This window comes from Vombatus ursinus, unplaced genomic scaffold (assembly GCF_900497805.2).
Source record: "Vombatus ursinus unplaced genomic scaffold, bare-nosed wombat genome assembly UNPS02014794.1, whole genome shotgun sequence".
Lineage (NCBI taxonomy): Eukaryota > Metazoa > Chordata > Mammalia > Diprotodontia > Vombatidae > Vombatus > Vombatus ursinus.
The window spans coordinates 20,072,778-20,091,933 of NW_020954572.1; the positions used below are offsets into that span (position 1 = coordinate 20,072,778).

The window sequence follows — 19,156 nt, forward strand, 5'->3', positions numbered from 1 at the left end:
TCTCCATTTCCTAAGACAGTTCTCAAACTTTTGTAGTACTAGAATTCTTCACAATAACCAAATCTCAGCTAAACCAGCAACAAAATCTTTAAAGGGGATTTTTTTTTACAGAGCCTACAATTAATGATACCAAAAAAGACAAGACTAATTTCATTTTTTCCCTATCAAACTAATTTTACTCCAAATCAAACATTACGGCAAACAATGTAGATAGTGAGAAGGATGCTGTTATATGCTGTCCACTTCACAAATTTTATTGTAAAGGTCAAGTAAGGTAAAGGTGTGAAACCTCCTTATAAACTGCTATACTAATTAGTATTATTTGAGCCCAGAGAAGGAAAGCAAGACAAGAACAGGGCCTACAGGTATTACTTTGGTCGTTTTTAAGAGAGGAAAAAAAGTAAAGAAAAAAGAATAGGGAGGAAAAGAAGAAAAAGGGGGTAGGAATTTACTAATTTGCATATTTAGAGTACCCAAGAAGAAGAATATACAACATGGAGGGAAGTCGTGGAAGGAGCAGGTATCTCATGAACCCTATTGTTATCTGAATCTGAAAAAAGTGGGTTGAACACACATACACAGAGTTTGATGTAGAAATATCTTAAATTCAGTAAGGAAATAGGCAGGGCATGGGAAGAAGGAGTTTAAGAGGAAGGGAGAATCAGAGAGGGAAAAGTCATAAGCAAAATATGTTAGTTTCAGAGTTTGGATGATGGGTGAATTATAAAAAGAGGAAGAAAGTGTAAGAAGCAAAGATCTAGATCTGGGCTTGGTAATGAAAGAAGGGTAGAGGAGAAGGAAGAGACAAGTTTGATTCTAGGTTGCTAGTATTGATCAAATTCCTTCTTTATCCTCTTTCTGTTCTTTGCAAATACCCATTGTGGGTGGGAAGAAAAGAGGGACAAGTATAAGAAGAAATGATAGAGGGAAGTTAACAAGCACACTGGCAACCATAACTGCGAATGGCATAAACTTATTGACAAAATGAAGATAGGAAGCAGAATCCAACACTATGTTGTTTATAAGAAAAACACTTGAACCAAGGGATTCATATAGTTAAAACTAGGGGCTTTAGAAGAATTTACTATCCTTCAGGTGAATTCAAAAAAGCAGACAAAGCAACAGTAAAAATAGACATGGTTAAAAGAGATGAGCAGGGAGATTAGATTATGCTTAAAGGTACCATAGTTAATAGTATACTTAATTTGGCATCTTATTACGGCATCATATGTCAGTACTTGAAAAAAGGGTGACCAAATTCCAGGGAGAAATAGACAGCAAAATCATAATAGTTGTCTCTTTCAGAACTAGATAAATCTAACAAAAAAGAAAAACAAGAAAAGAAGTTAAGGAATTGAAAAGAACTTTAGAAAATGTAGGTATCTATAGATATCTGACTTATTGATTGGAAATATAAAGTAAGCATATTTCTTGGCTGTGTATGGTAACTTTTCAAAAATTAATCATTTGCTAAAATGTAAAATCCTCATGAACAAATACAGAAAAACAGAAATATTAAACATCTTCTTTGCTGTTGTTCAGTCATTTTTCAGGCCTGTCTAAGTCTTCATGACCCCATTTGGGGTTTTCTTGGCAAAGATACTGGAGTGGTTTGCCATTTCCTTCTCCAGCTCATTTTACAGATGAGGAAACTGAGGCAAATAGGGCTAACTAACTTGCCTGGGGTCACACAGCTAATAAATATCTGAGGCTGAATTTGAACTCAGCAAGATGAGTCTTCTAGACTCCAGGCCCAACACTCTATCCCCTGTGCCACCTAGCTACCCATTCTTTCCTGACCAGAACATAATAAAATTATAACAATTTATATAATATTTATAATTATATAATTTATATAGTAATATAATAATAAATAAAGGGCATTTGAAGAAAGAATTCAAACTTAAGTGGGGAATAAATAAATAATGGGTCGAACAACAAATCACAAAAATAGTAGATATTTTCATTAAGGAAAATGAAAACAATAGGACAACATAAGAAAACTTTTGGGTTATAGTCAAAATAATCCTTATAGGAAAATTTGTGTCTCTAAAAGTTTTCATAAACAAAAAAGAGAGCAAATCAGTGAATTGGGCATGCAGCTAAAGAAAACTAGAAAAGTAACAGATTTTCTTTTTAAGAAACTATTAAAGAATAAGAATATTTAAAAATCAAAGATGAACAAAAAACCTGAATTAATGAATAAAACTAGAACTTTTTTTTCTTTTTTTTTTTTGCTTTTTGGTGAGGCAATTGGGCTTAAGTGACTTGCCCAGGGTCAGAAACTAGGACTTAAAAAAAAAAACCTTGTAAATTAAGCTGCCAGCTAATCTGCTACAAAAGAGAAAAAACCAAGTTGATATTAAAAAAAAATTTACACCAAATATAGAGGATATGAAGGAAATAATTAGAAACTAGTTTGCCCAATCATATGCAACAAAATTGGTATCTTTAATAAAATGGATTGATATTTACACAAACATAAAATGCCTAGACTAGCAGAACAAGAAGTAAAGAATCTGCCAGTCTCACAAAAAGAAACTAAACAGTCCATGAGGGAACTCCCAAAGGTCAGAGAGGGGTGGGGATTGGGGAGAGAGAGAAAACCCCAGACCAGATGGACTTAGAGAACAATTCCAATATCAGATAAATTGTTTGCAAAAATAGAAAACGAAGAGAACTTATAAAAGTCCTTCTATGAAACAAATACGATACAGATACTTAAATGAAACATAAAGTAGAGCAGACATATTCAAAATGTGGCTCACAACACTCTTGAGTGTGGTCAGAACTGGATTAAAATGTAATTAGGAAACATTTAACAAAATAAATTAAAATACAATAAAACATAGATAATATTCTCGTTTAAAACTAAGTCAGTATGCGGCCTGTAAGGATCCTCATGTGTGGATTAGTTGCCCCTGTTTTCTATTTGAGAATGACACCACTGAAGTAGAGAAAGAAAACTATAGACCAGTATCTCTAATGAATATTGATGTAAAAATATTTAATAAAATGTTAACAAAGGAGGTACAAAGGTATAGTTCAAAGATTATATACTATGATAAGGTTGGATTTATATCTAGAGTACAAAGTTGGTTTTATATTGAGAAAAATATAAACATAATAGACTATATTAATAACAAAAGTCATAATTATGTTAATGCAGGAAAAGTTTTTGACCATACAATACTCATTTATGTTTAAAAAATTAAAAAGCTTAGTAATAAATGGGCTATTTGTTACTGTAGAAAATAGTAGCTCTAAAACCAAGAATTCAAGTTATCTGTAGTAGAGAAATGCTAGAAGTTTTCCTAATAAGATCAAGATCAGAGCAAGAATGTTCATTATTACCATTTTTATTTAATATAGTCTTAGAAATACTAGCTATAGCAATAAAGTATAAGAAGGAAGAAACTGAGGGAATGAATACAGGCCAGGAGTAAGAATGATCACCTTTTGTAGATGATAGGATGGTTTGCTAAGAGAACAATATTCAGCCAAAAATTAATTGAAACAATAACTGCAGTAAAGTAGCAGGCTATAAAATCAACCCACAAAAATCATGACTTCATAAGATTAATGGTGAAACGTTCTTCCTACTCCTTAGCAGAGCGGCAGTGAACTAGATCATTGGTATCAAACTCAAATAGAAATGGGGGTCACTAATCTGTGCATAAGGGTCCCTGAAAGCCACATGTTGACTTAGTTTTAAAATGTAATGTTATCTATGTTTTCTTGTATTTCTGTTTATTTTGTTAAATACTTCCCAATTACGTTTTAATGTGGTTCAGCAGCACTAGGGAGTGTTGGGATTTGCATGTGGTCTGTGGCAAGACTGACACCTCCAGTTCACTAGCAGGTCAGAGAGTTTTCATGCACAACCAGTGCATAATTCGTTTAGCTTGACCGTACTTACTTGTTACAAGGGTGTGATTTATTAGGGGAGGAGGGGAAGCAGAATTATGGGAGGAAGGGTATGGGTAGTGATAATGAAAAAAGAAAAAGAAAAGAGGGTCAATAAAAGATTTTTTTTAATATGCAAAGAGCAGAAGAAAGTTTATAAGGGAACACAAACAAACAGCAGTATTAGAACTTCATGATAAAGAGGGTGTGTATGTATATATGTGAGACCTGCAATAGAAATTTGTGTTGTCTTCTTTTCTAAGCCTTTTTTTTCTGTTTTTTATATAAAGAAATTTCACATCTCTTGATGTATAACAAGTTCATAATAAAAAATTTAAATAAGTATGTATAACTCAAATTCAACTAAACAGACATTTGCTAAATGCTTCCTATGTTCAAGATATAAGATACTACTGAACAATGGTATTTCAAAAGGAATCATAGCTTATAATAGCATGCTAGACTTTAAGTCAGGAAGACCTGGGTTCACATTCTACCACTGACACTAGCTGTGTGACCCTGGGCAAGTCATACAAGGTCCCTGAGGACTTGGACTATTCACCTTTTATATTTGTCTCTGGCACCTTACACATAGTAGGTGCTTAATAAATGCTCATTAAATGATTGGCATTTATATTCTTTTAGCACGACTGTTATCAAAGAGCATTAGACAAAACTGAACTCTCTCAGAGGTAAACTTGTGGGCATCCATCTGGGGAGCATATTCTGGTCAGGTCAGATATACAATAAAACCTCCTCTTTAGATTTTTCTGCTACCTCAGGAAAATTGCCATACACAAGTGGGACAGAGTACATTGAGAGAAATTAACTAAGTAACTAGAATACTACTTTAATTTCAATACCACCTCATCCTTTCAAATATCCTTTGTTGATAAATGGTCATTACAGTTGCTTCTCACTTCAGGCAACAAGCAGTCATCCCAAGGGACAGATTATTACATCTCCCTTATCATTGTCAATGTAGCTTGTGCATTATCCCAGGAGAAATCTGTGGGAGTGCTTCTGAATTAGTCCTCAAAGAAAGTGCCAAGCATTCAACAAACTATAGGAACACATACATACCTACATATCTGCCTATCTGTAGCTATATATATGTGTGTGTATCTATACATATGTGTATATATACATATTGTGTATACGTGTACATGTGTGTATATATACACATATACACATGTGTGTATGTTCTTCAGGTTTACTTCCAAAGGAAATAGGGAAGGTCTTTGCCATGCATTTCTGAGAAACAAGCACAGAGCTTGTGGGAATTGAATACTTCTGCAACAAAGGAAATTTAATGGCTTCAGAAAAGAATTGTGATAATATGGGTAAGGTGTTTCTATTTTCTGCATTGAAACCTTACCACAGCACCCTACACTTGCTTTATAATGGAATTCAGCGTAAGGCAAGTCTGTCTTGGATTCCATCCAAGGGCATTAGTTACTGAAATCTGAAAAGATTTAATCAGAAGCCTTTGCTCTAGTTCCACAGCCTGGATACTGAGGGCAGTTATAGTGAGGATCTGGCATATTTTAGTCCATATGTGAACTTCAAGGCATAGTGACATAACTATTTCTCTTTGTGGTTTTTGTCTTCGTTATGTTATTTAAATTTTTCTAGGTTTTTTTTTTCTCTCCTCATTCTCCCCTTTATCTGTTGACTGTAGTAGTTTAGTCTTTTTTCACTCATTAGCCAAGACACCTTTTTTGATGGAGGAAGGACAATTTAACAGGAGATATATATACATATATATATATATACACACACACATACACACATAACATACATACACTCATATACATATACATATATGTATGTGTATGTATATGTATATTTCCCTGAAGTTTCATCCCTCAATTGTGAATTCCTTGAACTTCTACACCTGAAGAAGTCTTTATTAAGCACTGAATAATTAATAAGAGCACCATATTTTCCTACCTTATTCTTTGTATTTCCATTTTTAGGATTGTGCTTGTCATGTAAATTTAAAATGCAAAAAAAAAAATGTCAAAAATGAAACCCAACAGCAACAATTAAAATAGCTTAACAACACATGGAAAAAGTTTCAGCATTTGGTGTTGGCATACTTACAGCAAGGACAGTTTTTAAAAAAAAAAATTAGATATTCAGATACTTTAAATGATCTTTAATTTCATCCCTGATAATGTTTCCTCTTGCACTGATGCAAATCACACGCACTTTATCTGCTAACTTAATAAAAGCTCATCCTGAATTGCAGATAGCCAGCCTCTTGGAGGACAGCCTCTCTGAGCTTAGCTGGAGAGTGACAGGCACACAACTTGTCACTAAGCCTGTGCCAGAGACATTTCTTCCCCTGGTGTAGCCTTTGAGAACACCTCCACACCACTAAGAGACATTGCAGTAGGAACTTAGAGAAGGAACAATACAAATAAGATTTTATAACCTCCTTTTACCCCCTCTACTTTTTTTTTTTTTTTTTTTTTGCTGCCCTGGAGAGGTTGCATGGTCAATAGGGTGGAGTCAGAGTCCTAGGTTCACGACTTTGCCACTTATTGTGAGATTTTGAGCAACTCACTTCGTCTTTCTCACTTCTTCTTTCTCTGTAAAGTGGGGCTATTACTACTTCCCCTCCAAATAATTCTCAAAATATAGGGTTGTCCTGAGAATCAAATAATAAAAATAGCTAGCATTATTTATAGACTTAGTGGTGATATTGCTGGATCAAAGAGTATGCAGTTTTATAGCCCTTTGGGCATAGTTCCAAATTGTTCTCCAGATTGGTTGGATCATTTCATAAATCCACTAACAGTGCATTGATATCCGAATTTTCCCACATCCCCTCCAACATTTATCATTTTCCTTTTCTGTTGTGGGAGGTAGCTGCTACTATTATCCCCATTTTTACAGCTGAGGAAACTGAGGCAGACAGCAGTTAAGGGACTTGCCTACAGTCATAGCTCCTAAGTGTATAAAATGACATTTGAACTCAGATCTACCTGACTCTAGGTCTAGTATTCTGTCCACCATACCATCTAGCTTGTATGGGAAAGTGCTTTGTAAATTATAAAGTGCTTTATAATTGTAAGATGGTATTATCAATAAACTTTCCTTGAAATAGGAAAATGGTGTCATGAGTGCCAGACTATGCATTAAACCACGCCTTTTACCCATTTGCAAAAGATTTTTTTTTATTTCAGCTTTGTGAAAGGAGTCATTCATAACTGCATATAATTAGATTCCTCAAGGAATAGTTTAAATCTGCAAAAGTAAAAACTTACATAGGGTTGAGGATGATTTGCATACTTTATCTCATTTAATATGACATACCAAATTTCTATTCCATTTAACAATTCAGTAAATTAAGCACTGGGCTAGGCACTGGGGGGGGGGTGATACAAAGTTTAAATAAGACTTAATGCCTGCCCCCTTAGAGTTTACAGCCTAATAATTCTTTAAGTTATCCCTATAGTGTTTCTTTCTTTCTTTTTCTTTCTCTTTCTCCCTTCCTTCTTTTCTTCATTTAAAAAAAATTTTGAATTCCAAATTCTCTCCCTCCCCTCTACTCCTTCCCCACCCATTGAGAAGGCAAGAAAAACAACATACACTATACATATGAAGTCACATAAAACATGTTTCCATGTTAGCCATGCTGCAAAGATAAACAAAACAAGAAACATAAAGAAAGTGAAAAAAATTTGTTTCAAGTTGTGCTCAGAATTTATCAGATCTTTCTCTGGAGGTGGATAGCATTTTTCATGAGTCTTTTGGAATTATCGCGGCTCATTGTATTGATCAGAGTAGTGAAATCTTTAACATTTGATCAATCTTGCAATATTGCTGTTACTGTGTATAGTGTTCTCCTGGTTCTGCTCACTTCACTTTGAAACATGGGTTCGTTTAAGTCTTTCCAGATTTTTCTGAAATCATCCTGCTGGTCATTTCTTATAGTACAATAGTATTCCATCACAATCTTCTACCACAACTTGTTCAACCATTTCCCAATTAATGAGCTTCCCCTCAATTTTTAATTCTTTGCCACCACAAAAAGAGCTGCTTTAAATATTTTTATACATATAGGTCCTTTTACCTTTTTTAAAAATCTCTTTGTGATATAGACTTAGTGGTGGTATTGCTAGATCAAAGGGTATGCAGTTTTATAGCCCTTTGGGCATAGTTCCAAATTGTTCTCCAGATTGGTTGGATCATTTCATAAATCCACTCACAGTGCATTGGTATCCAAATTTTCCCACATTCCCTCCAACATTTATCATTTTCTTTTTCTGTTGTGTTAGCCAATCTGATAGGTGTGAGGTGGTGTCTCAGGGTTGTTTTAATTTACATTTCTCTAATCAATAGTTATTTAGATTGCTTTTTCATATGACTGTAGATCTTTGGTTTCTTCTAAAAACTGCCTACTTGTATCTTTTGACCATTTAGCACTTGGGAAATGGCTCTTATTTTTATTAGTTTGGTTTTATAAGTTTTATAAGTTATATAAGTTTTCATATATATTTGAGGAATGAGACATTTACCAGAGAAACTTACTATAAATACTTTCCCCCAGTTTTCTGCTGGCCTTCTAATTTTGGCTCCTAGTGGTTTTGTTTGTGCAGACATTTTAAATTTAATATAATCAAAATTTTCCATTCTACTTCCCTTGATCCTCTCCGTCCCTTATTTGGTCATAAACACTTCAGATCTGACAGGTGAAATTCTCCATGCTTTAATTTGCTTATGGTATCACCCTTTATGCCTACATCATCTACCTATTTTGATCTTATTTTGGTGTATGGTGTGAGATGTTGGTCTATGCTTAGTTTTTTCCAAACTGCTTTGTAGTTTTCCCAGCAATTTTTGTTCAGATACTGAATTCTTGCCCCCAAAGTTTGGATCTTTAGATATGTCAAACACTAGGTTACCGTGGTCATTTACTACAGTGTATTGTGTACCTACCTAGTTTATCCACTGTTTTATTTCTTATTCAATACCTGATTGTTTGATGATTACTTCTTTGTAATATAATTTGAAATCTGGCAGTGCTAGGCCATCTTCCTTCACATTTTTTCATTGATTCCCTTGATATTCTTGACTTTTCGTTTTTCCAGATGAATTGTTATTATTTTTACTGACATATGACTGGGCAAAATAACTCCTAATAATTGCTTTGATTTCATTTTCATTGGTAGTACATTCACCCTTTTCATTTTTTTTTCACCCTTTTCATTTCTGATACTGGTTATTTGGTTTTCTTTTTTTTTTAATCAAATTAAGCAATGGATGTTTTTTTAAGCATAAAACCAGCTCCTTGTTTTATTTATTAGTTTAATGGCTTTTTACTTTCAATTTTATTAACTTTTCCTTGGATTTTCATTTTGATGTTTAACTTGGGATCAAAAATTTGGTCTTTTTCTAGTTTTTGTAGTTGCATACCCAATTCATTGATTTGCTCTTTCTCTTTCTTATTGATGTGTATATTAAGAGAGATATTTTTCCTTAAGTACTGCTTTGGCTGCAGCCCAAAATTTTGGTATATTGTCTCATTGTTGTTATTATCTTTAATGAAATTATTGATTATTTCTGTGATTTGTTTTTGACTCATTTTTTAGGATTAGATTATTTAGTTTCCAATTAATTTTTAATCTATGCTTCTATGGCCCTTTATTGAATGTAAATTTTATTGCATTGTGGTCTAAAAAGGGTACATTTTTTATTTCTGCTTTTCTGCATTTGTTTGTGAGCTTTTTATGTCCTAATACACAATCATTTTTTGTGAAGGTGTTGGAGGGCAGTTTTCAATAGGAAATTATTTAGGTCAGTCTTTTTGTTGAAGCAACTATCACAGGTTGATTGAAGCCATTATATGATGTGGGAGCCAACAAAAGGGTAAGGTTAGACATACATATATGGAAAGAAACCATATCACATAGATAATAGGATACTTGCAATGTTTCCATAAGATAGGATCACCTAACTCAGAATATCCCAAGCTGTGTTCCGCAAAACTAAAATTTTTTTGATGTAGTGATGTTATTTCCTCTAAAATATTAAATATGAAATTGTATATGTATTAGAGTACCCATTATTTACAGCAGTTTTTCAGCATTAAAATAGGGTAATTTGCCTCTACTTTGTTACAATAGTTCCTCAACTCACCTTTATCCTAGAGGTATTTTATACCTCCATACTCACCCACTCTCAAACATTTATGGCTTCTGATGATCCTATTTCAAAGTGTGTTCTGTGGCCAAAATATTTTGGGAAATGTTGACTAAATTGTTAAAATTATCTAAGATCCATCAGTGTACATGATGACTGCAGTAGTGTAAATGAAAACTTCACTGAAAGGCAGCCAAACTCTGATTAATTGTAATGACCAATCTTGACCAGAAGAAGAGATGATGAAGCACATTTCCTTCCTTTTGCTAGAAAGGTAGGAGGACTGTAGTTGCAAATGTTACACATATTGTCTCTAAATTTTTTTTCTATGTTACAAATGTAACTCAGGCATGGCACACCAGGTGTCACCTGTACCCCCTAACCTGGTCTGTCTCACATACTCAACCTGAACTAATGTTGGCAGGTCAAAGGTTTCTAGAGGGGGATATGCTATGCTAATATTACTTAGTTCTCAGGGTCCTGAAGTTTGTGTGTGGTGGGGGGTGTTTGGGTGTAGGTGTATATGTATTTCTACTACTTGCCATTTTAGCTCCTGAGCCCCCATTGGTGTGCTCTCCATTTACACAGTCAGTCACAATGATTGATTCTTAGACGTGAAATATTTACTAAATGATAAGGTAAAAGCAATAATAATCATAACTTTTACTCAGTAAGAGGCAAATGCAGGAAAAATCACAATGCTCAATAGAAGGCAAAAGCAAGAATTATCAAAATATCACATTTCATTCATAAACTTGAGTCACATTCTTCCATCAGTGCACGCACAAGTGTTTATGGATCAGAGGGAGTGAACCTACATTTATAAAAACCTGTCAATGAGGCCCATGGTTAGAGAAACCCATGTGCTGAAGGCAGCTCATAACTCTGGACTGCAGGCCTTGATGTCTTTAGGGAACAGTCTGCATGTTACCTGCAAAACCACTTCACTTGTGATTGTTCCCCTTCTGGTCCACAGAACTCTGCTGCTAGGCAAAGCTGCCTCTGCTTTTCTTCGAATGCTGAAGTGAAATTTTAGCATATAGCCTCCCATGGCAGGGTCCTGAGGAAGTGATATGTTCTTTTAGCAAAATATGTCAGCATTATGGTCCTTTGGTGAAAAGCAATTTCCTTAAACCTGGAATCTGTCAGACCAATTTAGCTCTTTCTCTACTGGCTATGAGGGTTTTCCCTTTCTCAAACCCAAGGGGCAATAAGAGCAACATAAGTTCCCCTGAGAGGTTTCCCCTTCCCAGGCAGTAGTTGGCATTAAAGGTAATAAACTCAATCAGCTGTTTGGCTTTCCTCTAGCCAGTTTCTAGCAGCTATAGCACACCCTAATGCAGCAGCTCCTTACATTCTCTGTAAAGCCTGACTCTCAGTTCTGCTCACCTCTAGTTAGCTTCTGTATTCTGTATTCAGTTTCTCTCTTTGCCTCCTCTGTCTTCTGTCACCAGCTTCTTATGACTCTTCTTTAGCTTGTTTTCAACTCATGTCTTCTGTATCTCCATCTGGCCATCACCCTCTGGTTTCTAATGCCTCAAATCAGGGCATGTTTGTACTTAGTGATTCATGTCTACCTTATGATGTGAAACTAAAAAAAATACAATTTGCTGTAAGATATGACTTCACCAATCCTTTCATAATCTCATCATCCCCAAACAGCTCTGTTCTTAAAAACTCTAAAAACAGTTGTGTACAAAGAAACCAGTAGAACATACAGCCCTGTGGCCATCACTGCCTCAATGCCCTTACCAATGAGCTGCTTTCAAAAAGATCCTCTCAGTTTATTTATTTGAAAGGTTGCTTTCTTTTTTTATGTAAGTTTTATTTTACTTTTAAAATAAATATTTATTTTTGCTATTTATTTTATTTAAATATTTTATGACTTAAATTTTATTTTAAAAATAAATTATTAAGCATTTATTTTCTCTACTTCTAGTTCTCTGTCCACTGAAGGAAAAGAAAGAAAGAAAGAAAAACAAAACTCTTGTAATAAATGTGCATAGCCAAGCAAGACAAAATCCTGCCCTGCCCATGTCCAAAATATATGTGTCATTTCATATCTTGAATGCAGTAGCAATGTTCATTATCAATTCTCTGGAATCCTAGCTGGTCATTGCAGTGATCAGAGTTGTTTGTTTTTCAATGTTGTAGTAATTATAGAAATTGTTCTCTTGATTCTGTTCAGTTCACTCAGCATCAGTTCATATAAGTCTTCCAAAGTTTCTTTGAAACTGTCCCTTTTATCATTTCCTGTGGTGCAATAATATTCCATTACATTTATATACCATATTTCATCCAGATATTACCCAGCTGATAGACACCCCATGATTTCTAATTCTTTGCCATTAGAAGAAGATTTTGGGGGGTATATATCAGTCCTTTTCCTCTTTGATATCTTTAGGGCGTAATAGTAGTGGTATTGCTGGATGAAAGAGTATGCACAGTTTAGTAACTTATGGGGGCATAGTTCCAACTTGTTTTCCAGAATGACTGTAACAACTCATAGTTCTACCAGCAGTGTATTTATTTGCATGTTTTCCCACAGCCCCTCCAACATTTGTCATTTTCTTTTTTTTTTAATTATTTTTTCCCTCAGAAAGGTATGAGGTAGAAACTCAGTTATTTTAATTTGCTTTTCTTTAATTAATAGTGATTTGGAGCACTTTTTTCCATATGATTTTGATTTCTTCGTTGTACTGATGAAACACCTAATCATGTTGGACCATTTATCCATTTGGGAATGACTCTTATTCTTATACATTTGAATCAATTCCTTATATATTTCAGAAATGAGATTTTATTAGAGAAACTTGTTCCAAAGATTTCTAATTTTCCCTTATGATTTTTACTGCTTTGGTTTTATTTGTGAGGGGAAAACCTTAAATTTTATATAATTTTATATAATCAAGTAATTATATAATTATATATATATTAAAAAATCATATAATCGAAATTGTCCATTTTTTTCTTTTGTGATTCTTTCTATTCTTTTATTGTGAACTTTTCTTCTATCCATAAATTTTATAGGAAATTTCTTCCTTGTTCCTCAAATTTGTTCATTATGTAACCTTTCATATCTAAGTCATGCATCTTCATTGGGAGCTTATCTTGATATAAGCTATGAGATGTTGCTCTATACCTAGTGTTTGCCAAACTGCTTTCCAGTTGTCCCAGCAACTTTTGTCAAATAGCAAGTTCTAAGCCCAGTAGCTTTGATTTATCAAACGTTATGCAGCTAGGTTTTTTGGCTTTTACATATTGTACTAATTTGTTCCACTGATTGACATCTTTTTTTTTTAACCAGTACCAAATCATTTTGATGATAAGTACTTTGTAGTATAGTTTAAGATCTGGTATTCCTAGGCAGGGGTTAGGTTCTCAGAACAGTCTGTGTCTCTCCTCAAGGACTTTTATCTGAGGGGCTGTATTTTTTTTCAAACTGATTTTATCAGTGCTCCACACACAACTGTTCTATTTCTTCTCCTTTCAGCAACTCCAAAATGTCCACAGAACACAGGGGCGGGCAGTACCTTCAGCACAAAGAAGTATTCAAAGTGGAGGAAGGGGGTATATGGAGAAACGATTGTGATATGAAAATCAAAAAAAAAAAAAAGACCTCACTAAAACTTTAAAATAAAGTTGTCTTAGTGGCTAATTTTCTTTGATTATGTGGCATTGAACCTGCAGCCAGTTCCCTGTTTGCTCTTAATCTCCACGATCCTCCCCTTCTGTTTTTCCTGATAGCACCCTTGCCTGTGTAACTTGTCACTGTTGAGTCACTCTGGGAGTAGTTCCAGCACTGCAATGTAACTTTGTTCAGCAGGAATTGAATGTATAGTCTCCGATTGTACATTTTTAACTCCACCCAGAACCTTGAAGAGGTTCTGGAAAATTCAGGAAAATTGTAATGTGGTACAGGCTTCGTGCCTCTGGAGAAAGTTCATCAATATCTCTCTGATACTAGCTCTTGTAGAATAGTTTCCACTTTGTGCTGTTTTTCCAGCAAGGGGGAAGCATTTCAGTGGAGAGTAGGACTCTATTAGAGACTGACCAGATTACTGTTGACTTGTTGGCTGGCAACCTTCCATTCCCTCAGGTACATCCCAGCACTTTATCCCTCCTCAAATCTAAGGAATAAGTCAGCTAAGGAATGAATCAAGGTGTTGTACATTTAACAAGCCGGCTAGCAAAGAATATTTTCAGTGATCCCTGTTTATTTGGTTCTAGTAAAGTCCGTTCTCTATTCAGTACTGATGTTTATTAAACAGACTTTTTTTAAGTAGAAATGAGCAAGTTTTCTTAATTGTATTCGACCTCTTGTTTTAACTTAGCTAGCTTTCAAAACTCTAGTGGAAATTGAATTTTAAATTTGTTTTTAAGTGTGTCATATTCATACTTAGGGAGCTTGTTTAGCAATTCCCCAATTGATGGACATCCCTTCGATTTCCAATTCTCAGCCATCACAAAAAGAGCTGCTATAAATATTTTTGTACAAATAGGTCCTTTTCTCTTTTTTTGGATGTCTTTGGGATATAGACCTAGCAGTGGTATTTTAGCATTATTATGATAATAGTTTTAACCTTGTGGACTCCCTGAAAGGGTCTTGGGGATCCCCAAGGACCCCTGGAACATACTGGCCTACATAAAAGTATAACCCACAGGTGAGTATTAGGACATGGCCGGTGTCATATTTAGGTGTGTCCTATTAGGTGACTACCTACCACTTAGCTGTTCTCTTCTTGAATTTCTCCAGCTGGAGAAATAGATGTAATCCATTATGAGAGGAAGCATGGTGTGATGGAAAGAGTCAAGCTCAGGATTTGAATCCCTGCATTGTGACTTATTACTTGTGGTGTTGTCTTTGTACGTGTTACATCACCTTTCCAGGCCACAATTTCTTCATCTGGAAAATGAGGCCACTAAACTAAATGATTTCTAACAGGTACTCTCAGCTGGCAATGAGACCCCATGATCTTTTCTTTAATATCCTAATAGGGATGATTTTAAGATAAATGAAAGAATAAATGGGAAACCCTTTGAGATCCATGTGAGAAAGCTATTTTATGCTAACATTTATATCTCATGTCCCAAGCCACCTATTCATTCCTGCATAAATTACATTAGGCAGTGGTTTAGCTTAACCATACGTATCCTGGTAGAGTTGGATGCTGTCATTCCGCATCTCACATTCTGGGCATATTTACCTTCTGAGTAATGACCACTAATTCCAGCGTGGAAAAAAACTGAGTTTTAAGCAAGTTTTTGAAATTTCTGTCTACTGGCATATACATCAGCTATCTGAAATACAAAGAAAAGGAAAGTCATTGTAGACTTTTGGGCATTTGTATGTACATCATGTCCTTGGCAGAATAAAGAGACTGAAGTCAAAAGTTTATGTTAACAAGAGAGAATTCTAAGCAGGATTTTCCTGAGAAACAAGTAATTTTTCTAATCCTTCCCTTTCTGTTCTAACAGTTTTTTTTTGTTTTGTTTTTTTGGTGTGGTCCTGTGGTTTTATTGGTATTAAGAACTCCCCTTCCACACTTGTACATCAGGACCTATCCTGCATCTCATAGTTTTAGGGAGTTGCCAAGGACACTGAGAATTTAACTTGATTTATTAGAAAAACTTGAATTGACTTGTTGACTTGCCCAGAGTCTCACAGCCAGTATATCAGAGATGAGACTTGAACCTCAGTTAACCAAGTACCCTAGCCAATAGGCCATTCTGCCTTTCACGTATTACTAATGATGTTGTATTAGCATATCATAACTTTAATTTAAAGTTGTTAGTTATGTTCTTACATTGATAAGTATTTTCACTTTATGAAAAGACTTATAAATATCACTTGACCCTTTTTTGTATATATATATCTCAATCTCAAAAACTGAAATTTCCCTTCCTTATCTCACCAGAATCATAGGGCTTAGTAATGGCAGCTTGTAGATCACGTACTTCAGTTTCTTCTAAAAAGACCCTTGGGCAGAGCCGTGATGGCAGAGGGAAAGCGGTAACTGTCTTGAGCTCTCTCCTAAAAAGACCCTGAGGCCCAGCAGTGTAGACACTTTCTACATTTGTATGCAGAAATGACCTCAGATCCCATAAGTCCAAAAGCCTGGACCTGAACTTGTCATTCATGAGAATATTTAAGGTTCTAAAAGGGACTTCATAGTTGTGAAGCATAGTATTGTTATCACCGATTTCTCAAATTCACCTCTGTGAGCTTGTGCCAATGTAGATTCAGTTCCCATCATTCTTTTATACATTTGCAGTATTCTCATTTGTTGGCCTTGTGAATACAAGGTTCTTTCCCCTTTAACATTAGATATTTGATCAGATCTCAGTGTGAATGAAGTAGAACTATGATGTTCTTGGATGATGTAGTAAAAAGTGATGGTGACAGTTATGCTATGGAATATATGCTCGCTAAAGGAAACTAGCTAAGAGGTGCAGTGGTGAGAGCCTGGGGCCTGGAGTCAGAAAGTCCTGAGTTCAAATCTATCCTCACTTTTTGTGTGACCTTGAGCAAGTCATTTAATTGCTGTCTGCCTCAGTTTCCTCAGCTGTAAAATGAGAATAATAATAGCACCTACCTCCCAGGATTGTTGTGAAGATTATATAAGATAATATTCATAAAGTGCTTAGCACAGTGCCTAGAATATAGTACATGCTTAATAAATATTTGTTTCCTTCCTTCTTTTGATTGTTTTAGTTTTGTTCATTGTTCGTGTCGTATGTATTGTTCTTTTGATTCTGCTTTCTTCACTCTGCATCACTTCATACAAGTCATCTTATATTTCTCTGAATTCCTCATATTCAGCATTTCTTATGGCATTCTATTATATTTATATGCCACAATTTGTCTAGCCTTTACCCAATCAGTAGGGAACCATTTTGTTTCCACATTTTTGCTACCACAAAGTGCTGCTGTGAATATTTTGTTATATATAGGACTTTTTTCTGTCATTAACCAGAATTGTCCATTAGTAGAATTGCCCAGTCAACAGTTTAGTGCTTTTTTTCTAATAAATCAAACTGTTTCCCAGGACAGTTGGATCCATTTATGGATTCACCAACAATACGTTAGTGTGCATATCTTCCATAGCCCCTCTAACACTGATAGTTTTCATTCTTAAAAAATCATCTTTGGGGGCAACTAGGTGGTGCAGTGGATAGAGCAGCGACCCTGAAGTCAGGAGGACCTGAGTTCAAATGCGGCCTCAGACACTTAATACTTACTAGCTGTGTGACCCTGGGCAAGTCACTTAACCCCAATTGTCTAAAAACAAACAAAAAAAATCATCTTTGGAAATTTGATCTCACTCCCTTGTTTTATAGATGTGGAAACTATGGCCCAGAGTAATTAAGTGACTTACCTAAGGTCACACAACTGGCTAGCTGGTATCATTCAGATGTTTTTTTTTAAATTACATTCTTGATACATTTTCTTTTTAGGTTCATGTGTTCCCAGCTACCTAACCAAGTTCTGAAGAGCATAAGCATCATTGACAGCCCTGGAATTCTTTCTGGAGAGAAACAACGTATCAGCAGAGGTGAATTGTTTTATTTTTATAATTCTTCAGTTTTTCTTTACTATATTATTTATCAAATATAATTTTTATGTATTTCTTTCTCACTTTATAAGATAAAGGTGGAAAAGTATGAGTGTTTCCTGAATTCTTTCTCCTGTTTGATTTCACCAATCCGTAGATATAGGCACTATCAAAGTAATGCTTGCAAAGCTTGGTAGGAAGCCTCAAGGCTGAAAGAACCCCAAGAAACTAACAGGAAAGTCACAAATTAACAATAAGGAACAGATTCAAAGTTATTAAGTGACCTCTAGAGTTCCATAAAGTGATTCACTTAAAATCAGCTCCTACCTCAAATAAACTTTATTCACCTACAGTGCATGGCCACTTGCTTGTTTTTTGTATTAACTGCTCACTAGATTTTGGTCTGCATAGGAAAAGTACAGAACATAGTAGTAGGCAAGCTAGTGTCAGGGCAAGAAGGCTTCCTTTTTTTCTTCAAAGGTGGAAATAAAACTCACGGAACTGCTAGATCACAGAGAGGTAAAGGAAGCTCTCAGAATTTTTTGCTTCACAGTTCAAAATTGTAAACTTACCAATTCTGTGAGCTTTTATTCTTGGAGACTTTTAATAATGGGACTCAATAGTGTGTCTGAGTTGGATTTTGCACAATTCCACCTATAAGATAATAGACTATAAAATTCTTGGAGGTCCCTAGAATTCCTTGAATGATGGAGTACCATTTCGACCCAGAAAAATGGAAATAATTCTCAGGACTCAGGAAGTCTGAGTACAGAAATTCCATTTGACTAGCATTAAAGAAGCCATGGAAAACTTCTCATAAAACAACCTCTAGGAAATCATTTAGAAAAAGACTGTGATATAAAGGGGCAATCCCCTCTATTTTTAAGGAAATGGAGTCTCCAAAGATGTATTTTGCTATTTGCTTTTAAATAAGCAGACGAGAGATGCTGTTGCCTCAATTATAGCAGTTCTCAAACTTTTTAGTCTTTGAACCCATTTGCACTCTTAAATTACTGAGGTTCCACCCAAAGATCTTTTGTTTATATGGATTCTATCTATTGATATTTATCATATTAGAAATTAAAACATCTTAACGTTTCTTTTTCAATTTTTTAACATTTTTATTTAAAGTTTTGAGTTCCAAATTCTATCCTTCCCTCTCCTCCCCCCTCCCTGAGATAGCAAGCAATCAGATACAGGTTATATATATGCAGTTATATAAAACATTTCCATATTAGTCATTTTGTACAAGGAGACTTGAATAAAAGAAAAAAATGAAAGAAAGTGAAAAGTAGCCTGCTTCGGTCTGTAGTCAGACAATATCAGCTCCTTCCCTGGAGGCAGATAGCATGCTTCATCATTAGTCCTTTGGGATTGTCTTAGATCATTGTACTGTTGAGAATAGCTAAGTCATTCACAGTTCTTTATTGAACAATGTTGCTGTTACTGTGTACAACGTTCTCCTGGTTCTGTTCACTTCACTATGCATCAGTTCATGTAAATCTTTCCAGGTTTTTCTGAAATCATCCTGGTTGTCATTT

The 19,156-nt window shown here is 35.0% G+C and overlaps 1 protein-coding gene across 1 annotated transcript in view; it reads left to right on the forward strand.

The window, feature by feature from the left end:
* Positions 1 to 19,156, forward strand: part of EHD4 (EH domain containing 4) — a 94,692-nt gene that overhangs the window by 20,297 nt on the left and 55,239 nt on the right. The window contains exon 3 of the mRNA XM_027870111.1: positions 17,518 to 17,615. Within this exon, the coding sequence (XP_027725912.1) occupies positions 17,518 to 17,615 (98 nt within the window). The remainder of the gene's footprint in view (positions 1 to 17,517; positions 17,616 to 19,156) is intronic.